Raw genomic sequence first — 20,977 nt, 5'->3', positions numbered from 1 at the left:
GGCAGCAGCACTCACCACTGTGCCACCATGCCATCCACAGTGTTTAGTCAAAGAATTAGTTCTACAGAGAATGCAATAATTTAGGTAGAAAGGGGAATGTTCCCTCAGTAAATAAATGCATAAATTTTCTATAAAATAATGTTTTAGTCATCTGTAGAAGTAAAAGCTTTAAAAAATGAAATCTTGATGTGACATTTTTTCAGTTATTGACAGGGAGTTTGAATTTCTTTTCAAATGCTATCAATCTCAACAGAAATAATGACAGCTTAAGGATAATCATTCAATGAGAAGATGGATTAAATGGCATCCTTCATTGCTTAGATCAATGATTGTTATATATTTCATCAGGAAGAAAATGGTGGATAGCATTTCTATCGAAGATTTGATTTACAGATTTGACTAGCACATTGAGAAACTTAAACAACAGCTTTCCATTAGGAACTTTAATAACAAAAGCTTGCAATGAAATATTTATCACTTCAAAAAGAAGAAATTCCTTACCTAATAATAAAATGCCCATTTTTGGTATCCATCCTGATAATTTGCTTTTGTGATTTCAAAGACAGGAAGGTGTTATTTTAAATTAGACCATTCATTTAAGTAAGGTAACCACTGGGGCATTTATCATTTGGAAAACACAACATTGACCTGGAATCCTGCAACCACTCTTGAAAAGAATTATCAATTAAAAACTGAACAGGAAAGGAACTTAAAATGATAGACAATAGTTGGGTGACAAAATTCAGAGGGCTGAATCTTATGCTATTTTTGGCTATGTCTGAATTGCATCAAATGATTTGAAGGAATTTCTGTCAAGAGGCTGAGTGAATTTTCTCACTGTATCTCACCAAGCTCACCTTATTAATATCTATCCTGCCCCTGTGGTGTCCATCATGTCTCATTTGATCCCATTTTAACATGCGCTGTTCCCAGAACTCACCACTTAGTGGATATGTGGGAATTCACAGGTATCTCTTGCACGTGATTCATCTCTAAGTTCCCATTGTGCACCCAAAGCAGTACTGTCAGTTTGGAATTTCCTGGCTTGATTCGTGACAGTCATTCCAGACAAGACAGACAGAGGGATAACATGCCTCACTTTATGGGCAGGGACCTAGTGTCCTATTGGATGAGATGGTTCTGTGGGTCCCCCCAGATCCAGCAGTGGAGGCCTCAACACCAGACTTGGTCTACATTGCCACCCTGGTCAGGGCAGTCTCAGTTATTTGGAGGAATCCCCAATGTTGTAGAAACAAGATCAATGACCTCCACTCCAATAGTGCAAGTGCCACTATCTTGTCTCTGATACCTTACATTCACTCTATCTCTGCTACAGTACACCCCTCCCATCAAAGTTCATACTCTGCCACTCTCCCTCTTCTTCCGTCATTTGCTATCAACCACTGACCAGTCATCCAACATGCCCTCAGTATGGCCTATTCCATTCGCTTTGGCACTCCTTCAACCTGCACCAAATGTAACAGCTGTGCCACTCTCTTAATACCACCACTCTCTCATTCTAGGAGGCTAGCAACCCTGAAAGTACAGAAAACTGCAAGACAGGTGATGGGTTGCCCAATATTCAGTTCCTCACCCCTTATGTGAAAACCACCCCAATTTTGAACACCTCAGTGTCTGACCGACTGTTTTCAAGCTCCTGGACTTCACCAGAGGCTGCCCTTGTCTTACTGTGCAGAGAAGCCCTGAGAAAAGGCCCTTATTTGACAGGGCCTATTGACCACCATGATAAATCAGAGCATTATTAACTCTGGGGAGACAAAGTGTAAAAAGGCAAGAAAAGGCAATTCAAACTGAGCATGCTGTGAGCATTCAGGTAGACTCAGAATGAGTGAGTGAGCTCAATGATCTCAAGCTAAGAGTTCAGAGATGCAGCTTGGTCCATCCAGGAACTGGGTGCATGTCTCTGAGGGCACAGTGTCTTTGCAGCAGCATTTACAATGATAGTTGCCTGTGCATCCCAAGATGTAACACTGAAGAGTGGAAGATATGCCTTATATGTTCTTGGAAGTGGGAACATATTGCATGCCAATGCCTGTGGGTGTGGGGTGAATGTGGCTGGTGGCCATAGAGATATTAGTGCCCTATGTCTAACATGGCAGTCATTTGGAGGAAGTATTGAGCTGAGTTTGCCACATAACCCCTCCGATTTCTACATCAAGATTTTCTTGAAGCCATGAAGAGGTTATGCCCAAAACATTGGTTTTCCTGCTTCTCAGATGCTGCCTGACCTGCTGTGCTTTTCCAGTGCCACCCGTTTCAACTCTGACTCCCCAGCATCTGCAGTCCTCACTTTCTCCTAATTAGATTCTGACAAGTGTCTTTTAAAATCATAATTCTATGATTGATTTTCTGAATGTGCACTCCCTATCATGAGACCAGGCTGGTCTGCCAGATATAATTGGGAAATGAGTGTCCTATTCAAAACTTCCCATTTATTGAAATAATCCAATTTAAATCTGCATGTTCCACTGAGTAGAACAGACTCAAGTGGGATTACTTACAATTTTTTTTCCCTTTTTTAACGAAAAGTAATTTGTTCTAATTTTGCAAATAGATTATGTAGTTACACGTTGCTGATTTGGATGGCTGCAATGGTACCTTCAATCAATTTCTGTAAATGTTAATTATATCTTATCAAACATATAAATACTGCAGTACCATCACAGTATTTGAATGGAATTGTGTTGGGGGAGGAAATCAATGTATCAGTGGTGTGAGAGAAGAGGATGATCCACATTTGTCCCTCATAATCTCTGGAGATTCTTACCATATGCATGCTCCACATATCTATATATTTTATGTTTATTGAGATGCATTCATAAATAAGATGGCTCAATGACTGTTTTTGCATGATACAAAATACACTTGTAAGATGCTATGGATAAATTATCGACAGTAAACCATATTACTTTATATATTAGTGTTAGCTTATTCAGATAATTTGGAGGTATTTACAATTGTCCATGATTATTATTAATCCTAGTAGAACAGAATAAGGTATGAGGCTGTGCATTTGCTGTATATAATGAAAGTGGTGTTGTTCAGAGTTAATGGAAAGTATGTAGAAGTTTCAGTGCCATTTTGTGAATATGACATTATATGTTTAAGTTTCAGGATATTTTGGCTTTGGTTTTTGAATAAAGTTTGAAGCGATGCAGCTTAATTCTAACTAAAATATACATGTTTCATTAAAATGTGAACAAATTTGAATATCAAATGAAAACACACAAGCAAAATGTTCTTACATAAAGGCCTTTGCTATGAGATTCAACCCATAAAGCAAACAGACAAGAATAGATCTTGTGTGAGGATGACAATACTTCCCACACATCAGACATTTAAAAGGCTGTGAATGTAAAATAATCAAAGCAAATTGCACTTGTGTTTAAAAGGTGATTTATGTTAAATGTCAACTTTATTGGTTTTCTGTGTCTATCTTACAGGCATTGTGGCACTCTGGTCACTTGCAGTGCTAGCCTTTGAGCGGTATTTTGTGATCTGCCGGCCACTGGGTAATATCCGCTTGCAGGGAAAGCACGCTGCCCTTGGCATTGTCTTCATTTGGGTGTTTTCCTTCATCTGGACTTTCCCACCTATCATTGGCTGGAGCAGTTACACTCTCAGTCCAATTGGCACAACCTGTGAACCTAATTGGTGAGCCAGCAGCTGAATAAATCATGACTAAAATGTGTACACATAAGTGTTAGTGAGAAATCGTGATGCGTAATTATTTTGTGTAACGTAGCTAATGCATAGATTTGTGTTGCTATATTTCCATATATAAATTGCCTTAAGGTGTTGGAATCATGGAATTATAAATCATAGAATGCTACAGTACTTTTGCCCATTTACCTGAGCCTGTTCTCTGCAAGAACACTTTAGCCAGCTCCATTCCTACACATTTTCTTTATAATTCCGCAAAATGTAGTCAGATTCTAGAAAGATGTGAAAATGACAGGGTTGTTGTGGCTGTTTTTAACTTCCACATATTGACTGGGACTCTAAGAGTACCATGGTTTTGGATGGGGAGCAATTTGTTATGTGTGTCTAGGAAGGTTTCTGAAACAATATGTCGAAAGGGGGCCATACTGGACGTGGTTATAAGGAATTGAGTCCGGTCATGGTAATCAAAGTTTGAGTGAGAGAGCATTTTGGGAATAGTAGCCATAATTTTGTACGTTTCAGATACTTATGGATTAGGACAATCTTGGATGAAGATGTTAAATTGGGGGAATGGCAAGAGTTGGAGACTGAGGATTGGGAGTGACTGTTTGTTGGTAAATCCAGGACAAGCATGGTCCTGTGAAAATGAAGAACAGGAGTGGCAGGATTTGGGAACCATGGATGACAGAGGAGATCATTGGTTTAATCAAAAAAAAGGAAGCATACCTAAGGTCGAGGGAACCAAAAACAAACAAAATCCTTTAAGAATATTGAGTAAGTAGAAAGGAGTTAGGGGGAGCTAAAAGGGACTATGAAATGTCCTTGGCCAGCAGGGTTAAGAACTTCAGACCAGCGATTATAGGAAAGCAACACTGACCAGATACTTAACTACAGGAGCAATCATCCCAGCACCCACAAACAGAGCTGCATCAGGACATTACTTAAATGGGCCACAACACACTGTAGCGTCAAGGAACTATGAGCAGCAGAAGAAAGTACACCGATATAGTGTATTCAAGAAGAACAAGTACCCAATAATCACAGTCTGCCGATTCTGAAACAACAAACCCAAACAAGCAGACTCAACACGCCCAGAAACTCTCATTACATTATCATACATCAAAGACATCTCTGAAATGGCTACTAGACTACTCTGACCCCTTGGCATCATAGTAGCCCACAACCCTACCAACACACTGAAACAGCAGCTGATTAACCTAAAGGAGCCTATACAAACAACCAGCAAAACGATTGTCATTTGCACAATACCAAACAAAGACTATAACAAACACTTCATGGGATGCAGAAAACTAGTCACCAGGATACATGAACACTAACTAACCACCAAAAGACATGACCCACTATCCCTTTGTATTCTTACATACAGACAAAGAAGGATACACTTCGACTGAGACAACACATCCATCCTGGGACAGGCTATACAGAGACACACATGGGAATTCCTAGAGGCCAGGCATTCAAACTGGAACTCCATCAATAAACAGATTGATTTGGATCCCATTTACCAATGTCTGAGAAAAAGAACCTGAAATGATATTACTCACCTTCAGAGACCAAGACACATAAATAGAAAGTGGGACATAACACCAGCACTTCATTGGAGGCTCACTGATGATGTTACCTAGCATAGTGACAAAACATCTGAAAACAAACCTTCCAGCCCAGTGAGCAAACTTACAACCATTCACCAAAGATCCTCAGACAGTTTTTTTTAACCCATGATCACTACTATGTAGAAGGACAAGGGCAACAGATACATAGAAACAACACTACCTGCAAGTTTCTCTTCAAATCAATCAATATCCTGATTTGGAAATATATCCACTGTTCCTTTAATGTTGTTAGGTCAAATTCCTGGGATTTCTTCACTAATAGGCATTGTGGATCTATTTATAACACATTTACAGCACATGAACTGTAATGGTTCACGAAGACAATTCACAGCACCTTCCCAAGGCCAACTAGAGATAAGCAAAAAGTTTGCCCAATCAGTGATGTCCATGTCCCACAAGTGAATATAAAAATAACTAGATGCAATTTTAATAAGTGTTGAATTAATGGCTCAATCCAGGTGTTTCTCCATTAGGCATTTATGTACATTAACTAAACTTGTGCACAACACTTTGCTCAGTGATTGATATCCATGTTCTCTTTCATCTCATAAAGGAAAATCTAACAGGATTTGTCACACCAAATCCTGTCATTGAACATTTAAGGTAGTGTGGAGGAAACATCATGATTTCAGCTGAAAAATCTTAAAAACCATTCAGACAATTAATTATTTATGGATTGCAATGACTATAGTTAACTAGGGAAGCACAATCGCAATTTTACTTTTTAACTAATAAACTGTTTTTAAATAAATATGCCTTCACATTTTTCATGATAGTATGTGGCTTTACATCTAGTGTTTTGATATTTCAAAAAGCATCATTATTGGATTATTAACAATGAACTTCTGAGGAATACAGCTATTTATGACAAAGTTTCCAATGTATCATCGATTATGTTGGAACTATTCTAAAAGTACTGGGTTTGGGAACCATGGCAACACCAACGTTTATTGCCAGGCCCCAGTTACCCTTGAGAAGGTGGTGATGGACCTTCATGAACAATTGCACTCTGCGTGGTGAAGATACACCCATATTTCTTAATAGGTATGGAGTTCCAACATTTTCTAGTAATGACTGGACAGCTGATATAGTCCAAGTCAGGATGGTGTGGACTTGGAGGAAAATGTGAAAGTGAAGCAGTCATAGTTGTAGTTGTTAGAGTTAATTACAAAGAAGACCTGGAGTGTTGTTGTAGTACATCTTGTCAATGGTACATTTGTAACCATGACATTGGGATAGTGAAGAGAACTATCTGATCGTTCATTTCAGAGAATGTTTTGGGCAATTGTTTATTGAGCCATAAAATATTTCTTTCAAATGCCAGTATTTGTGCAATATCAATTGTGTTTGTGTTTTAATTCTTGATTAACTCCAAAAATTGCACAAGAGTCCACATAAGTTAAAGCAATGAGAGATTTAAGGTTAGGGCTTGCCGTCAAAATGCTTATATGAACAGACTTCAATGTCTAGCTAATGTAAGTGGAGTTTTAAAGATCTTCAGAGAGAGAAAATGGAAAAACATATAGGGACATACACACAGACATTCCCAGACCACTGACAGAGAAACCAGAAAGTTGTTTAGACTTCAAAAGATATTTGATGAGAACAATCGCAACTTGTCATTTCGTCACAATTGCAATAATTGCAGGAGATAGTGCAAAGTTCTACACGCCTTTTATGAAAGAACATGAGGAAATTTAAGGCTAAAGATTGTTCTTGAGGTGCTATTTATGTTTCTATTTTAGTTGCATTGTCTTTGGAGACTGATATATTCCAGCAACATTTCTATGACTAGCACTAGCTAAACTCAGAAAAATGGTAGCTTCTGTGTGACATTTGTGTGTTTCTATGTGTATGCACTTTAATCTGGCCTTAGTCTGATTGTGTTCATTTGCTTGTGGTTGTGTTTGTGCATTGGTTTGAGGGCTGTTCTGTGTTGGTATTTCCAGTGTTGGATGAGAAGGTGCAAAAGGACACAAAAGGACCCTCACTTGTTAAAGGTCTCTGATAATAAGCAATTTAGATGAATGTTCATTAATATCCTCCTCAGGATATCAACCAATTGCATCTTAGCATTGGTGAGAGCTACAGAGTTACAATATTCTCACAAATCCTGCAAAGGTTAGATTGTTGAAGAGGATTAAAGAATGAAAGTAAGGAATTCTTGCTTCATTTATCCAGATTATGGTGATAAACTGGTCTATTTCAACTGAACAAACTTGAAATGGTTAACTGATGCTTGTGAATTTCTATGGATGTTCTAAGTGAGTAGAGCAACAGAGTTGAAAGACATCTATACAAATTCTTCTCTCTTCCCCTGTCAAAGATGGAGAATAACAGAAGATATTTGATTTTCTGAAAGGCAATGAATTAGATCAAACTCAGGTTGAACCATTAGCTCTTAATTTAGTATCAACAGTATTGTTTGCAAGAGGTAGCGCAAAACTCTACAACAAGAATTTCCTGTCATTACTTCTGAAAAAAACCTGTTTAGAGAATCATCTGGTTTTCATACATTGTGTTCCTGGTGTCCATCAACCTCGGAATTAAGGACAAAGGAGGATTGGTGGGAGTGAAGTTCCACAACTACAAGACACCAGTGATTGTTAAGGAGAAGATGACACTCTACAAGCTGGCAACAATGTATGGTCTGAAAATACAACAAAAAGTTTGACAAAGTAAAATCGAGTTTGGCATGAAGATATTTTATAGGACAGATCCTAATGAATTCATAATTTTCTCACCAATCATTAAGTGCAGCATTATTTATTTTCATGCCACTGTTCAATGAAAAAAGAAAGTAAACCCACACCAGTGAATATCTAGCAATTGAAAACCCTTGACTCCACTCAAAGGCCATGTAATGCATTATTCACATTCAATGGCATGGAGGGAAAATGAAAATTTCACATTGGAGACCTCCTCCAAGCTAACAATATTTGACCCCTTTCTCCACCTCCTACTGACTCACTGGGATGGCAACCTCTCCTGTGGAAAGCCCATAGCAGTAGTTTGAGGAATGGGAGTGGTGGTGAGGATGTTGTCCTCATCTCCCACATGCATCTCTGCAATGTGAGGCTCCCTCCTGAAGTCAAAGAATTTTATAGCTTTTTGATGTTGTAAATTGCACATATATATGGTCAACCTATAGTCCAGTTACATGCTTGTAGTCTGGTTATATGTCAACACCTCAACACTTATTACTGAGCATGATTGTATTACAATGATTCAGTGCTGGCTCTTGTAAGGTATCAGTGTTACAGCATTTCCGGTGTCGGTTGTATGGTCAAAATGGTATAATACAATCAAGTATAGTGTGAAATAGCTGTGGAGTACTTCTAAGGTCTTTGCAGACACTAGCACAATATGTAATAATGAAAACTTTGGAGCCTGCACATTTGAGCCAGCTTCTTGATGTGCATTTATTGTGGAGCCTCTTTAGAGTTTGTTTAAGATCTGTTATTTTAAGTACTATGTGCAATACTGAATCTGCTATTTCCTACCTGGGACAGTATGCATAAGGTCAAGCAGGGAAACCCTCCTTACTTTAATCTTTCACAGGAGCGCCTTCAATTTCACACAAGTCTTAGGCTTCAACCTGATTTGTACATCCAGCTGGTTTATAATGATTTAACTGCTTACCAGACTCCATTAAAAAGGTGGTATGGTGTGTACACATTTCAGCACATTCCTACTATGTTGTGGTTCTGCTCGCCGAGCTGGAAGTTTTTGCTGCAAACGTTTCGTTCCCTGGCTAGGGAACATCATCAGTGCTGTTGGAGCCTCGTGTGAAGCGCTGCTTTGATGTTTCTTCCGGTACTTATATTGGTTTGTTCTTGCCGCTTCCGGGTGTCAGTTTCAGCTGCAGTGATTTGTATGTGGGGTCCAGGTCGATGTGTCTGTTGATGGACGTTCTTGCCGTTTCCGGGTGTCAGTTTCAGCTGTAGTGGTTTGTATATGGTGTCCAGGTCAATGTGTCTGTTGATGGAGTTTGGGGATGAATGCCATGCTTCTAGGAATTCTCTGGCTGTTCTCTGTCTGGCTTGTCCTATGATAGTGGTGTTTTCCCAGTCAAATTCATGTTGCTGGTTGTCTGAGTGTATGGCTACTAGGGATAGCTGGTTGTGTCGTTTTGTGGCTAGCTGATGTTCATGGATGCGGATTGTTAGCTGTCTTCCTGTTTGTCCTATATAGTGTTTTGTGCAGTCCTTGCATGGTATTTTGTAAACTACGTTAGTTTGGCTCATGCTGGGTATTGGGTCCTTTGTTCTAGTGAGTTGTTGTCTGAGCGTGGATGTTGGCTTGTGTGCTGTTATGAGTCCTAAGGGTCGCAGTAGTCTGGCTGTCAGTTCTGAGACGCTCCTGACGTATGGTAGAGTGGCTAGTCCTTTTAGTTGTGGCATGTCCTCGTTCCTCGGTCTATCTCTTAGGCATCTAGTGATAAAGTTGCGTGGGTATCCGTTTTTGGCGAATACCTTGTATAGATGTTCCTCTTCCTCTTTTCGCAGTTCTGGTGTACTGCAGTGTGTTGTGGCCCTTTTGAATAGTGTCCTGATGCAGCTTCGTTTGTGTGTGTTGGGGTGGTTACTTTCACAGTTTAAGACTTGGTCTGTGTGTGTTGGTTTCCTGTGTACCCTTGTGGTGAATTCTCCGTTGGGTGTTCTCTCGTTAGTAGAGAGAACACCCAACGGAGAATTCACCACAAGGGTACACAGGAAACCAACACACACAGACCAAGTCTTAAACTGTGAAAGTAACCACCCCAACACACACAAACGAAGCTGCATCAGGACACTATTCAAAAGGGCCACAACACACTGCAGTACACCAGAACTGCGAAAAGAGGAAGAGGAACATCTATACAAGGTATTCGCCAAAAACGGATACCCACGCAACTTTATCACCAGATGCCTAAGAGATAGACCGAGGAACGAGGACATGCCACAACCAAAAGGACTAGCCACTCTACCATACGTCAGGAGCGTCTCAGAACTGACAGCCAGACTACTGCGACCCTTAGGACTCATAACAGCACACAAGCCAACATCCACGCTCAGACAACAACTCACTAGAACAAAGGACCCAATACCCAGCATGAGCCAAACTAACGTAGTTTACAAAATACCATGCAAGGACTGCACAAAACACTATATAGGACAAACAGGAAGACAGCTAACAATCCGCATCCATGAACATCAGCTAGCCACAAAACGACACGACCAGCTATCTCTAGTAGCCATACACTCAGACAACCAGCAACATGAATTTGACTGGGAAAACACCACTATCATAGGACAAGCCAGACAGAGAACAGCCAGAGAATTCCTAGAAGCATGGCATTCATCCCCAAACTCCATCAACAGACACATTGACCTGGACACCATATACAAACCACTACAGCTGAAACTGACACCCGGAAACGGCAAGAACGTCCATCAACAGACACATCGACCTGGACCCCACATACAAATCACTGCAGCTGAAACTGACACCCAGAAGCGGCAAGAACAAACCAATATAAATACCGGAAGAAACATCAAAGCAGCACTTCACACGAGGCTCCAACAGCACTGATGATGTTCCCTAGCCAGGGAACGAAACGTTTGCAGCAAAAACTTCCAGCTCGGCGAGCAGAACCACAACAACGGATACCCGAGCTACAAATCTTCAATCAGATTTTAAACATTCCTACTAATTCTATTTCCTGCTTTCATGTTTGTTTTGCTATTCAATACTTTTTTTGTTCCCTATTTCAATGCCCCACAAATAATTTGGCTTCCAAAATATTCATGATGCCACAGGTACTCACCTATCTTTAAATGATATCCTTTGCCTGAAATCTCACATAGCTTTTTAAAGGATGCTAGGACTCCAAATATTCCTCTAAGCACCCATTTTCTGGATTCCTGAGGTTTCTGGGCTGTTGAATTTTCAGAAATGCATTTCAGATGTGTTCAAGATAAATTTACTGATTTTGCAATCCCAGCAGACAGACAACGTAGGAGGATAATAGGTTTGTAAATATAGAACTGTACTTAGTTTTGAAGGTACTGATGTGTCGTATTTGAGATTCTATTCAAATGACAATAGATGCAGTAACAGTCAGAATAGGGAAAACAGGGGAATTACTAATGCAGAGGTTTGGAATAATATGCCTAAGACTCAGTTCAAATCCTACCGCAACACCTGGGAAATTAAATGAATTGCCAATGTAACAAAAGAAGACTCGTCTTAATAACAGTGAGCATGAAACTTCCAGATTAATGTGAAAGCCCATCTAATTCACAAAATCCGGTCTCCTTACCCGGACTTTCTGATGTGTGACTTTTCTTTTGTCCTCTGAAATGGTCCAGCAAGTGACTCAATTCTTTCAGACTACTACAAAAAAGTCAAATAACACTGCAATATTGCACATGAAGCTGGTACAAAAATAGGTAAACCATTGGTATTCAATTGGTACTCAGTCATGATGATCTGAGAGTGCAGGAAATGAGAACGAGGTGATTGTGACATACAGTTTCCCTGCTGAATTGTATGGGCTTTCAAAATTAATAGGCTTCCTTTCAAGTGAAACCTAATACCATAGAACTATTGAGGAACTACTTGTTTCCTTGGACTTAGCATGAAACAATACTTTGAATAAATTTGTTCAGAGATATTATTACCCCACCTGCTCTACAGGTGGGACTTGAACTGAGGGCTCCTGGCTCAGAGGTAGGGACATTATCACTGCACCACAAGACGCCCAACATAGTATTAGAAGGTATCCTGTGTTGATTGAGTTCACTAGCCACTCAAACATTTATTGTCAGATTAATCTTTATGCTATATGCATCATCAACATAAATGAATATATTAATCAATAAGAAACAACTATAAAATAGTATTCACCTGAAATCATACTTGGAAAAAATGGAGTGAAAAGACGGTTTATTAATAAATTATTAGTTTCACCATATAATCTGAAGCTGTTTTCATGGATGGACAAATTATGAAAAGTAGGTGACATGGAAATGAAAACAATGTGTTTATTTTGATAATCTAGTAGTACAACAAGCTAGCAGAATAAATATAATGAAGATCTGTTGAACAAGACTTCTGACCTTATGTAGAGTGTAATTAGTGAACCCTCAATTTGACCAAATCAAAAATTCTTGGAAATTACACATAGGTGAAATTTCACATCTGGAATATCAGGTCAATTCAATATTTCCAATATTGAGGCAAGCTTAAAGGAGGTGGAAGTAAAAGACTGCAAGGTTGCTTTCCTAATTTCTGACTCCAAAATCCTTTGACGATGGTTGAATTTGCAAAGCATGCAGTAACTGAATTATGATGCATACTATAAATTCACTATACATATTGCACATGGAAGAATTCATTAAACACCAACTTAGTATACAATTAAAATATTTTAAAGAGAAAACTTGCTACAACCATGTACTTCTGGTTTCATTATACTTAAGTGCTCAGAAGAAATATTTTCCTTAAATGCCACTAAGCTTGATTTAGTTGTTGCTAAGAGCAATACCAATTCTGGTTAGTCTTTACATATTCTCCCCGTGTTTGTGTGAGTTTCCTCTGGGTGCTCCAGTTTCCTCCTATAGTCCAAAGATGTGCAGGTTAGGCCATGTGGATAGGCCATGTTAAATTGCACACAGTGTCCAGAGATGTGCAGGCTAGGTGGATTAGCCATGGGAAATGCAGTATTATATTGATAAGGTAGAGGTGTGGGTCTGGGTGAATTTTCTTCTGGTGGGTCAGTGTGGACCCGATGGACAGAATGTCTTGCTTCCATATGGTAGAGATTCTATTCTATAATGTGAAAACTGTGTAGAATATTTTCTGCACTCAGGCTTCCTGTAATTAGAATGTGATATGAAGTATTTTCTAATGAATAACTTATAACTTTTCATATAAATAACATTAGTTATCATGTCACAGAACCATAAATGTTTTAACATTAGATGCCAGATTTTTCCAAATTGCTTCAAAGTAAATATTGTTGTTCTAACGTTAAACTTTACTGAACAGTTTATTCAGCTGCTATACCACAAGTAGTTTACTTGAATAGCTTTAAATATATATTGACTTTGGGTATTAAAGATGTTTGTTATTGTATTTAACTGTGCATTATATCTTCCAGGTATTCTGGAGAACTCAAAGATCACTCCTATATTATTGCACTTTTTACAACTTGTTTCATAATGCCCTTATTGCTTATATTTGTATCTTACGGAAAACTGATGACGAGACTAAGGAAGGTAAATTCCTGTTCATAGATTTTTCCACTCTTCTGTATAATCTCTGGAATCTCAGTTTAAACACTGTTTTATTAAAGAAGTTGATCTTACCAATTAAAAACACGTTTGATTAATGTCCTTCATCATACTTTTCCTATTTGTCACTCTTGACAATTAGTGTCGAATATTAACTTAATGATCTTTTGCTCTTAAGCCACTTATTCCTAGAAGCTGTAAAACATGTAGTTCAGTTTAATTAAAGTCAAGTTCCTTTGGCATTCTTAGTTTAATTCTGGCAGCAATTTCCAGTTTGTTGTTGAGTGCTAAGTTCAACAGTGTGATACAATGGGTTTTATCAGTAGCAACCTAGGGCAGCATGGTAACTCAGCAGTTAGCGCTGCTGCCTCACAGCAGCAGGGACCTGGGATCAATTCCATCCAAGGGTGATTGTCTGTGTGGAGTTTGCACATTCTCCCTGTGTCTGTGTGGGTTTCCTCTGATTGTTCTGCTTTCCTCACACAGTCCACTGCTGTGCAGGTTAGGTGGATTGGCCATGCTAAATTGCCCCATAGTGCCCAAGGATATGTACGTTAGGTGGGTAAGCCATGGAAAAATGAAGGGTTATGGGGTGGGTGGGCCTTGGTGGGATGCTCTTCAGAGAATCTTGTTGGGCCAAATGTTGTCACACTGTAGGGGTTTCTATTTCACAGCTACGAATTCTGCATTCAGAGAGTTCTATATTGGGAAGGAAAAAACAAGTTGTTGAAAGCATTCATGTAATAAAAAACTAACTTTTAAAATTGTTTGGTTCTCAAGTTGGTGTGGTAGGCAGATATTAATGACACAACAGTTCCTATTCTGCATAAAGAGGTTGACCTTAAATTTTTTTCGCCATAGGTGGCAAATACGCAAGGGAGGTTGGGAGTTGCAAGAAAACCTGAAAAGCAAGTCACCAGGATGGTAATTGTCATGATAGTGGCATTTCTTTTCTGCTGGTCACCATACTCGGTTTTCTCCATAATGGTGACTATTTGTCCAACCATTGAGTTAGATCCACGGATAGCAGCAATACCAGCTTTCTTCGCAAAAACTGCAACAGTTTATAATCCAATCATTTACGTGTTCATGAATGGACAGGTATGTTTTTATTATTCTGTTTTAATTTGTAATGTAACAACGAAAAAGTTGAAATACTAGCCAATGGAGTTAGCAATGATAAGCTGCTACACAGGTCTCCAGATTGTACTGATTGTACTTAGTTAGCATTAATATTAAACATAGTTTGCCAATATATAGATCAGTTAAGTCTTTGCAGTGCAATTGTTTCACGTGATAACATGTAATGATACTACTGATCAAAACAAACAAAATATATTAGGCTAAATGAGCTGATCTCCAGATCATTAGAAACTGGATATGCAATTGAATGATGTATATCAGAACCTGTGGACAATCTGGCGGGCGGACCTACATGAGTATTACCTGGGAAGTTTAAACTTGACCAGGCAATTCCCCTTCTTTCTGGGACTCTCCATTGAAGACTTTGACTCAGAGTTAGACATCTTGGACAGGTCCAGAAAACTTACCTAGCATGTTACCTGGGAATTGTTAAACATGTTAAAACCTAATCTAACAACATTGGAATCTCTTCTGGGGTAGAGGTGACCTGTACAAGAAGGATGGATTGCACCTGAATTGGAAGGAGACTAAGATACTGGCAGGGAGATTTGCTAAAGCTGCTCTGGAGGATTTATCATAGAATCCCTACAGTGTGGAAACAGGCCCTTTGGCCCAACAAGTCCACACCGACCCTCCAAAGAGTATCCCATTCCCCACCCTATTACTCAACATTTATCCCTGACTAATGCACCTAGCCTACACAACCCTGAACACGATGGTGAGAAAAGAGATCAATATGAGACTGGTACAGTTGGGAAAAGAAGCGAGTCGAACAGTCAGGGCAGGTAGGAACACAGCACAGAACAAAGTAAGACTAATAAATTAGCTGCATTTATTTCAATGTAAGAGGCCTAACAGGGAAGGCAGATGAACTTAGGGCATGGTTAGCATTATGGGACTGGGATATCATAGCAATTACAGAAATGTGGCTCAGGGGTGGACAGGACTGACAGTTTAATGTTCCAGGATGCAAATGCTACAGGAAGGATAGAAAGGTGGGCATGAGAGGAGTGGTAGTGGCGTTTTTTTTATAAAGGATAGCATTACTGTTGTATTTAGGGAGGGTATTCCTGGGAATACATCCAGGGAAGTTATTTGGATGGAACTGCAAAATAAGAAAGGGATGATCACCTTATTTCAATTGCATTATAGACCCCCCAAGAGTCAATGGGAAATTGAGAAACACATTTTTAAGGAGATTTCAGTTATCTGCAAGAATAATAGGGTGGTTATGGTCGAGGATCATAATTTTCCAAACATAGACTAAGACTGCCATAGCGTTAAATTAGCTGCATTGTAAGAGGCCTAACAGGGAAGGCAGATGAACTCAAGGCATGGTTAGGAATATGGGACTGGGATATCATATCAATTACAGAGATGTGATGGAGAGGAATTTGTTAAGAGTAGACAAAAAAAACTTTCTGATTCAGTGTGTGGATGTTCCTCCTAGAGAAGGTGCAAAACTTGACCTGCTCTTGGGAAATAAGGCAGGGCAGGTGACTGAGGTGTCAGTGGGGGAGAACCTTGGGGCTAGTGACCTTAATTCTTTTAGTTTTAAAATAAAGATGGAAAAGGATAGATCAAATGTAAAAGTTGAAGTTCTAAATTTAGGGAAGGCTAGTTTTGATGGTATTAGGCAAAAACATTCAAAAGCTGATTGGGGGCGGATATTCGCAGGTAAAGGGATGGCTGGAAAATGGAAAGCCTTCAGAAATGAGATAATGAGAGTCCAAAGACTGTAAATTCCTGTTAGGGTGAAAGGAACAGCTGGTAGGTACAGGGAATGATGGATTACTAGGCAAATTCAGGGTTTGGTTAAGAAAAAGAAGGAAGCATATGTCAGGTATAGAAAGGAAAGATGGAGTGAATCCTTAAAAGAGCATAATGGCAGTAGGAATATACTCAAGAGAGAAATCAGGAGGGCAAAAAGGGGACATGAGATAGCTTTGGCAATTAGAGTTAAGGAGAATCCGAAGGGTTATTATAAATATATTAAGGACCAAAGGATAACTAGGGGGAGAATAGGGCCCCCTCAAAGATCAGCAGGCAGCCTATGTGTGGAGCCACAGGAGATGGGGGAGATACTAAACAAGAATTTTGTGTCAGTGTTTACTGTGAAGAAGAACATGGAACATATAGAATGTGGGGAAATAGATGGCTACATCTCGAAAAATGTCCATATTACAGAGGAGGGTGTGCTGGATGTCTTGAAACACATAGAGGTGGATAAATCCCCAGGACCTGATCAGGTGTACCCGAGAACTTTGTGGGAAGGTAGGGAAGTGATTGCTGGGCCTCTTGCTGAGATGTTTGTACCAACAATAATCACAGGTGAGGTGCCGGAAAACTGGAGGTTGGCTAATTTGGTGCCACTGTTTAAGAAAGGTGGTAAGGAAAAGCCAGTGAACTGTAGACTGGTGAGTCTCACACGATGGAGAGGGATCCTGAGTGACAAGGTTGCATGTATTTGGAAAGGCAAAGACTGATTAGGGATAGCTTTGTGAGTGGGAAATTATGTCTCACAAACTTGATTGAGTTTTTTGAAGAAGTAACAAAGAGGATTGATGAGGGCAGAGCGGTGGACTTGATCTATATGGACTTCAGTAAGGCGCTCAAAAAGATTCCCAATGGGAGACTGGCTAGCAAAGTTAGATCTCATGGAATATAGGAAGAACCAGCCATTTGGATATAGAGCTAGCTTGAAGATAGAAAATAGAGGGCAGTGGTGCAGGGTTGCTTTTCACACTGGCAGCCTGTGACCAGTGGAGTATCACAAAGATCGATGCTGGGTCCACTACATTTCATAATTTATATAAATGATTTGCATGTGAACAAAGGAAGTATAGTTTGCAAGTTTGCAGATGACACCAAAACTGAAGGTGTAGTTGACAGCGAAGAAGGATACCTCATAGTAAAATGGGATCTTTATCAGATGTGCCAATGGACTGAGGAGTGGCAGATCGAGTTTAATTTAGGTAAAGGCAAGGTGCTGCATTTTGGAAAAGCAAATCAGAACAGAATGTATACACTTAATAGTAAGGTCCTAGGGAGTGTTGCTGATCCTGCTGACATTGGAGTTCAGGTTCATAACTCCTTGAAAGTAGAGTCGCAGGTAGATAGGATAGTGAAGAAGGCATTTGGTATGCTTTCCTTTATTGGTCAGAGCAGTGAGTAGAGGAATTGGGAGGTCATGTTGTGGCTGAACAGGACATTGGTTAGGCCACTTTTGGAATATTGCATGCAATTCTGGTTTCCTTTCTATTGGAAGAGTTTTGTGAAGCTTGAAAGGGCTCAGAAAAGATTTACAAGGATATTGCCAGGGTTGGAGGATTTGAGCTAGCGAGAGGATGAATCGACTGGGGCTGTTTTCCCTTGAGCATCGGAGGCTGATGGGTGACCTTATAGAGGTTCATAAAATCATGAGGAATATGGATCAGATAAATAAACAAGGTCTTTTCCTGGGGTGAGGAGTCCAGAACTCGAGGGCAGAGATTTAGGTTGAGAGGGGAAGGATATAAAAGGGACCTATGGGGTAATTTTTTCACGCAAAGAATGGTGCATGTATGGAATGAGCTGTCAGAGGAATTGGTGGAGGCTGGTACAATTGCAGTATTTAAAAGGCATCTGAAGGGATATATGAATGGGAAGGGGTTGGAGGGATACGAGCCATGTGCTGGCAAATGGGAGAAGATGAGGTGAGGATATCTGGTCGGTGTGGACGAGTTGGACCAAAGGATTTGCTTCTGTGCTGTACAGCTCAATGACTCTATACACTGTAACTGAGTAAGTGCACAACTGATTCCCTTAACAACTCCACTACTATCTCTGAATCTTGACCTGACGAAACCATCCCCTCCACCAACATGACTACCCCCATGGCATGGCTATCCCTCCCCACCAGACCAGGCTACCCATCTGACCAGACCTGACAAATTCTGCAACCCTTTCTGCCTGAGTATACACTTTCTCACTCCATCACTTACTCATTCATTCAGTCACCCACATTCAGACTGGATACTTTAAATATCCCAGACAACATTTAGTGCTCTTTAAGGGGCATACACTGTGTCTCTTTGAATCTGTATGGCACTGTAATCTTTTGTTATAAATTCTGTGTCTTATGGTCCTGCTCCACAACTACCTGATGAAAGAGCAGCCCTCCGAAAGCTAGTGCTTCCAAATAGACCTATTGGATGATTACCTGGTGTTGTGTGATTTTTAAATTTGTCCACCCCAATCCAACACCAGCTCCTCAACATCAAAGTCAATTGAGCAATGTACATCCAATCCTATAATTTCAGATGATGCTAATATTCATGTTTTTAATTGAAAATATGGAGTTCAGAGCTGGGTGGACACTGCCAAGATTAGCTGAAGATGCTGTTCAACTTGCATGGTGAACTTCTGATTTTCCAGTGGTGCCATAGATCTAAATTGTGCACCTAATGCATCATTTCAGGATCGGTCAAGTCACTTAAGTGCAAGCAGTGTCTGCCGGCAGGAAAACCTACTGAGATGACTCAGATGACCTTTTTTCACCTCTGAGTGTATAGTAAGAGCAACATAATTTTTTTTGTGTAGAATTACTCCCAGCAGCACCACAAATTACGCCAATTTCCCCAAAGACAGCCGTGTCTTTAATAATATCAATGAAGAAAACTGCCCAGACTGTGCAGGTTCCAGGCTCTGGTGTTGCCTGTCCGAGGCATTAAGGTTTACCATGCAAAATGCAAGAAGAAGTGCTTTCCACCTGGCAAGCAATGCAGCTGTACACATTGTCAAATGGTACATGATGCGTGATACCTCCGACCTGAAAGTAGGTGCCATCAAATATACGATTCGGCATTATTGTGCTTCAGGTGTTGTATTACCACTCTGCAGTAATGTTTAAATAAAACTGAGAAAATCTTCCAATTATATGGAATTGCAAAGTAATGTTGGGATTGCCAGGAAAAATGTTTAAGCTGCTAGAAACTGATGCCTTGTAAATAGTATCCTTGAAACTTCACATTTGCTGTGAATCCAGGGTAAGCCCAATGACATATTTTGTTGCATTTTACTTGCGTTTAATGGCAGATAAAAGAAAAGTTCTAGTTTGCTATTAACAATGATAATTAAATAAGTACTGCAAGATATTGGAATATGAAGCATAATTTTGCCAAATTGGAAGCTATAATCCAACATTCATGTTATGGATAATACTTTATAGCAAATGTAATTGCAACCTTAAATATTAAGTTAATACATATCCTTTTATGTGTGAAGAATAACTGTTTGAGACCTGATGGAGAGAAAAAATTTTAAACATTTTATACAAAGTTGAAATCCAGAATGAAATACTTGTTTATATTTTTATTAAAATATTTGATCTGTGAACCTTTGACTTATTTATATTCAGTTTAGGAAATGTCTCCTTCAAATGTTCAGCCTCTCCGAACCCGAAATCAACCCAACAGCAGAGCATGCAATGCAAGCAGGTAACAATAATGAGAGAGAAATGTCCACCATTGCAACACGGATGACTTCTTACTGCAATACAGCACCAAGACCAGAAGAAGGAAACAAACGTGACACCTTTGCTCAACTGCCAATTCCTGAAAATGAAGCATACCCAGTGTAAATATAAAGGACATGTAACTTTCTATGTGCAGTTAAAGTATTCAATCATTACACATCATTGATTTTTGGTGTGAGTTGAATGCAAACTGGGAGCACATCAAGCGTTCAATCTTCTTTCCTATTTCATCGACTGTGGCAATAGTGAGCCCTAGAAGGAATTGAATGATCATGCTCAAGAATAACACCTAACTATGTCATTGGCTATGTCAGAGAGAATTGTGTCAAAGTTAATTTGTAAGTCACAACTTCATGTAGCGATGTAATTCACAACAGCACAACAGTTTCAACTGAATTAATTACTTGTATATTACACAGGCAAGCACACTCCAAATCAGTAACTGTGGTTTGCAAATGTTCTCAGTTCCAAAAATAACATGATATCACATATTTTTTATTTACTGATTGGATGTGCGCTTTGTTGGCTGGCCAGAATTTATTTCCTGTCCCAGTTGCCCTTGAGAAGGTGGTGGCTAGCTTCCTTCTTGAACTCTGCTGTAGGTTGGCCCACAATATCCTTAGGGTGGAAATTCCAGAATCTCGATCCAGTGACAGTAAAGGAGCAGCAATAAATTTCCAAGTCAGGATGGTGAGTGGCTTGGAGGGGAATTTGCAGGTAAT

The 20,977-nt window shown here is 39.6% G+C and overlaps 1 protein-coding gene across 1 annotated transcript in view; it reads left to right on the top strand.

Annotated features, from left to right (window-relative positions):
* The window catches only part of valopa (vertebrate ancient long opsin a), a 28,446-nt gene extending 8,086 nt beyond the window's left edge, over positions 1-20,360 (top strand). Inside the window, exons 2-5 of the mRNA XM_060841786.1 lie at positions 3,465-3,675; positions 13,465-13,582; positions 14,459-14,698; positions 20,139-20,360. Coding sequence (XP_060697769.1) covers positions 3,465-3,675; positions 13,465-13,582; positions 14,459-14,698; positions 20,139-20,360 — 791 coding nt within the window. The remainder of the gene's footprint in view (positions 1-3,464; positions 3,676-13,464; positions 13,583-14,458; positions 14,699-20,138) is intronic.
* Positions 20,361-20,977: the final 617 nt, after the last annotated feature.

The sequence above is a fragment of the Hemiscyllium ocellatum genome, chromosome 22 (assembly GCF_020745735.1).
Source record: "Hemiscyllium ocellatum isolate sHemOce1 chromosome 22, sHemOce1.pat.X.cur, whole genome shotgun sequence".
Classification (NCBI taxonomy): Eukaryota; Metazoa; Chordata; class Chondrichthyes; order Orectolobiformes; family Hemiscylliidae; genus Hemiscyllium; species Hemiscyllium ocellatum.
The sequence above is the reverse complement of the archived record's forward strand: the minus strand, read 5'-3'. Positions and strand labels throughout refer to the sequence as shown.